The sequence below is a fragment of the Penaeus monodon genome, chromosome 41 (assembly GCF_015228065.2).
Source record: "Penaeus monodon isolate SGIC_2016 chromosome 41, NSTDA_Pmon_1, whole genome shotgun sequence".
Classification (NCBI taxonomy): Eukaryota; Metazoa; Arthropoda; class Malacostraca; order Decapoda; family Penaeidae; genus Penaeus; species Penaeus monodon.
In genome coordinates, this window is record NC_051426.1 from 127,903 (window position 1) to 132,392 (window position 4,490).

General features: G+C 36.0%; 1 protein-coding gene across 1 annotated transcript; it reads right to left on the reverse strand.

The window, feature by feature from the left end:
- Window positions 1-618: 618 nt before the first annotated feature.
- On the reverse strand, window positions 619-3,403 carry LOC119598715. Its single transcript, XM_037948493.1, has 2 exons — window positions 3,385-3,403; window positions 619-1,234 (listed from the first exon to the last, which is right to left on the reverse strand). Exon 2 carries the CDS (start codon window positions 1,225-1,227, stop codon window positions 619-621), a length of 609 nt encoding a protein of 202 aa, XP_037804421.1. The 5' UTR covers window positions 1,228-1,234; window positions 3,385-3,403.
- Window positions 3,404-4,490: the final 1,087 nt, after the last annotated feature.

The window sequence follows — 4,490 nt, forward strand, 5'->3', positions numbered from 1 at the left end:
TTTAAGCATTTAAGTGATCTCCGTTTGCCTTTACTTGGTTTTAGAGGTTCTCCTTCCAAAAAATCTAACTTTCGACTTTTTCTAAAGTATTTTAATTTTTTCATTTTTCTTCACTTGGTTTAGGGGGCTCTCTCCCAAAAAATTTGACAATATTGACGGGGGCTAAAATATTTTAATTGCTCTTCATTTGTTTCATTGTTGAGAGGTCCTCATCCAGAAAAATTTACACTGTCAATGCTTTTCTCCCCTGGATCTGACACTTTTAACTGTTTTAGAGAGCGCTTGAATGATTTTTTTCTGTCCAATTTCCCAGGCGATTTTGGATAATTTTTTTTAAATAACTTGAAGGGGTATACAGTATCCAAAAATTTTGTGGGCAGTTTTAGTTTCCCTTATTTTACCTCTTTTTTCTTGAAGGTTCACATGGATATCTTCCCTTACACTGAGTGCACTCACTCTCCCCCAAAAAAAAATGCTCCCCAAAGCGTACATTACACGGACTTTCCCCATGTTAAAATGTCTGTAGGAATCTTTCTCAAAGCAATTCCTCCTTTTCCCCAGACCTTCCTTTTACTGTAGTAGTATTCCTTGGGGCTCCCAATCATTATTGTATATCCTTTAAACTAAATGCAGTCTAGCTTTTGCTTTCCGTGTTTGGTCTGCGTTCTTTTCTTGGTGTATGTGTTCTTGGTGCATTTCAGAATTGTCACGACTATTTCTTATCTCAGATGGATGTCTAATTTCCTGAATGCTAGCACGGTCTTCCTTCTGTTGGTCTCTTTCCTTCGTTGGGGTTTTAAGGGGAATTAAATCAGGGATACTTCTCGGCTTCCCTGACATGTGAGTAGAATTTTGTGGCTTCCCTGGCGTTGATGTGAAGTTACTCGGCTCCCATGACGTGAGGGTATAGCTTCTTGGTTTTCCTGAGGTGTGGGACTCCCATTGTGGGTGGGCAGAGTTTCTCGGTTCCCATAACGTTTGAGGACTATTTGTTGGCTCTCTTGACGTGAGGGTATAGCTTTTCGGTTTCCCTGAAACGTGGGACTCCCTTGGCGTGTGGGTAGAATTTCTCGACTCCCATAAGGTGGGAGAATTGTTCGTCGGCTTCCATGACGAGTAAGTAAAGTTTTTCGGCTTTCCTGAAATTCGAACAATTTTTATCTTGGGATTCAAGGAATGAAGTCGGTCTGTTGTCGGGGATCGGACTACAGCTGCACGTGCCATCATGAAGGTTCTGGAAAGAGGAGAAACCTTTTATTAGTTTTATCGATGAATGCAGAAGTAAGGCCACTTTAAAGTAATAAAACATGTGAATTTCTTATGTGCAATTTCGACAGCTACACAACTTATCTGGCGAACCAACACAGAACATGTATGAAGTATCATCCACCACATCCGAAAACACCAGTACAACTTACATTACTTTAGCAATTGCATGAACTATATCCACATTCCAATATATTCATTTGCTAAGAAGCTCTTTTGCAATTCGAGTCACAAAAGTACGGGAAGCTAAGTCTCTTTAAACTTCCCGCAAAGAAAAGTACGGGAAGTTAAATCTTTAATGTTTTCTCAACGATGGCTCAAGCACGACTGAGCTCAGATGTGAGTGCGAGCCCAGCTCCGAGTGGCCTCGATTCTGATTGGCTACACGCCGACCAATGAGATAGCGTGTCGCATACCACTTAGGCAGGACACTCACCCGGCATCAGTTTTTAACCTTCCTTTGTTGAACTACTTTGTTTGCAATATATAAATACGATACACAAATTCAAGGAAGCTTAATGTGATCTAACAGACACAACATAAGCGAAAACAAAAAGCAGGATTAAACCACCTTCAGATACTAAAAGAAGAAACTCCTCATAATCACACGCACTTCTCGCTTCCCGCAAAGGTTAGGTAACAGTTTGAAAACGAACACAACAGTATTCATAGTGAAGAGGATGGTGAATGTGGCCGCCGAAGAACGCCTATGATTTGTCAATGGGTGTGGGGTGACTGATACCACTGCGTAGCACTCGCTTAAGGTTTATTCAGTAGCGGTCAAACCTGTTAATTAATACATCGATTATAGGAATGCGTGCATACAATACATAAACCAGCATCGATCACATGAAGAGCCACCATCACTTCCTAGGGGACGACCCCTCACACAAACAAGTTCTGACAGGTCAGCTCTTATGGCTGATACGGACCATGTGTTGACCCGGCGGTCACAGCCGACTAGGCCTCCTCGAGGAGGTTGTGACACAGAAGATGAATTTTATACAATACAGCCTCTCCGATTGCAGTGTTACAGAATAAGTGATATACAGAATATATGATACACCATAATATGAAGTATGTGATATACCAGCGGCGGCTACAGTGAATGAGATAAAAAAGATCGTAAAAACGATGTACTGATAGCTGTAAGAGTAAGCCTTTGCTTATTAAGTTCTAACAAAGGAAATAATGACAAATATAATGTGATATTAATGACAATGATGATAATACCAATGATGATAATGATAATTATAATTAGTAATGATAATAAAAATGATAATAATAACAATAATAATAATAATAACAATAGTAATAATAATAAAAAATTATAACGGTTTTACTGCTTATAATAACAATGATAATAGTAAGGAGAAAGAAGAACATTAATGATAATGGAAATAGTAAAAATGATAAAAATTATAATAATAATGATAATAATGGTAATGAAAACAATAATAATAATGATAATGAAAATAATAATAATGGCGATGAAAAAATAATGACAATGAAAATCATATTAATAGTAATGATAATAATAATAATAATAATAATAATAATAATAATAATAATGATAATAATAATAATGATGATGATAATTATAATAATATTAATAATAATAATGATAATATTAATAATAATAATAATAATAATAATAATAATAATGATAATAATAATAATAATAATAATAATGATAATAATAATAATAGTGATAATAATAATAATAACAATAATAATAATAATAATAATAATGTTGAAAACAATAATAATGATAATAATAATAATAATAATAATAGTGTTACGCCGACCGCCTCGTCTCTCTGCCACCAACACAAGCCAGGTTAGGCAGACGGCGTGCTATCCACAGGGTCGTGAACACTGAACAGCTCCAAGAGGCACCGAGCACAACAGCGTCCCAGAACACCACGAGGGGAAATGCCAAGTGACGAGGCAGGGCACGAAATAACAATCTTCCCTTTAATTACACAAGTTATTTACCCGTACACTTTTCTATAGGCACAATACAGGGGGAAACCAGCATGTCACACTGCACGATACAGCTTATAACAGGGCAACACAAAGTTTATCAGACAGTGATCAGGTCACAAGGGCACACACGAGGTCTTCACAGGAGCAGCACCCAACCGCGTCTCCCGGCTTGTTCTCCGCTCCTCCGCTCACAGCCAGCTGCGTCATGTTCGCCCAGGTCCCTTCATGTTAACACATGCCCAGGTCATCCTTTTCATGTTAACACATGTTTCGCACAGAGACAAAGACCCACTGGCGTAGCAATAGTAATAATAATAATAATAATAATAATAATAATAATAATAATAATAATAATAATAATAATAATAATAATAATAATAATAATAATAATAATAACAATAATAATGATAATGATAATATAAACATATATAATGATAGTATTAATAATAACAAAGATAATGAAAATAATAATGATAATGAAAATGATAATGATTAGGATAATGAGAATAATAATAATAATAATAATAATAATAATAATAATAATAATAATAATAATAATAATAATAATAATAATAATAATGATAATGATAATGATAATAATAATAATAATAATAAATAACAGTAGTGTATATACATGGACAGAATCGAGCACATTCACATACGGACATGAATGTGAAAGTAGGTCAGTGACCGTGACGTAACCAGTGACCTTGTCGCAACCACAAACCACAAACCACAACCAATGTCCACAACAACATAAACAATACCCGGAAATCATTAACATACTTTCACATGTGCATTTTATGTTCGTACATGACGCATCATAAGAGAAATAATGAAACTAATGATGTGATACAGACGAGGATCCCCTCCAATGCAGGTGACAGGTGACATAGATCAATAATCACCGCGTAACCACAAAACCTTGTCGAGAGTGAAAGCAGGTTAATGACTACAGTGGTCACGAGGTAACCACTAGACCATAGCTAACAATGGCTAACACGCACACCTTATGGTTGAAAATGGTGCATCACTAACAGAAAGATAACCACTGAAAGTGATTAACTAATCAATATCCGTAACCGAAATCATTACCCATAGCCAATGATGTCTAATACACGGGGAGGTGCTACAAATGACTCACTCACCCGTGGCTCCTCCCACCCACTCAGTGTCATTTTTTTAAATATTCAAACGACTTTACGTAGGGAAAAATTGAGAAATATCAGAAATAT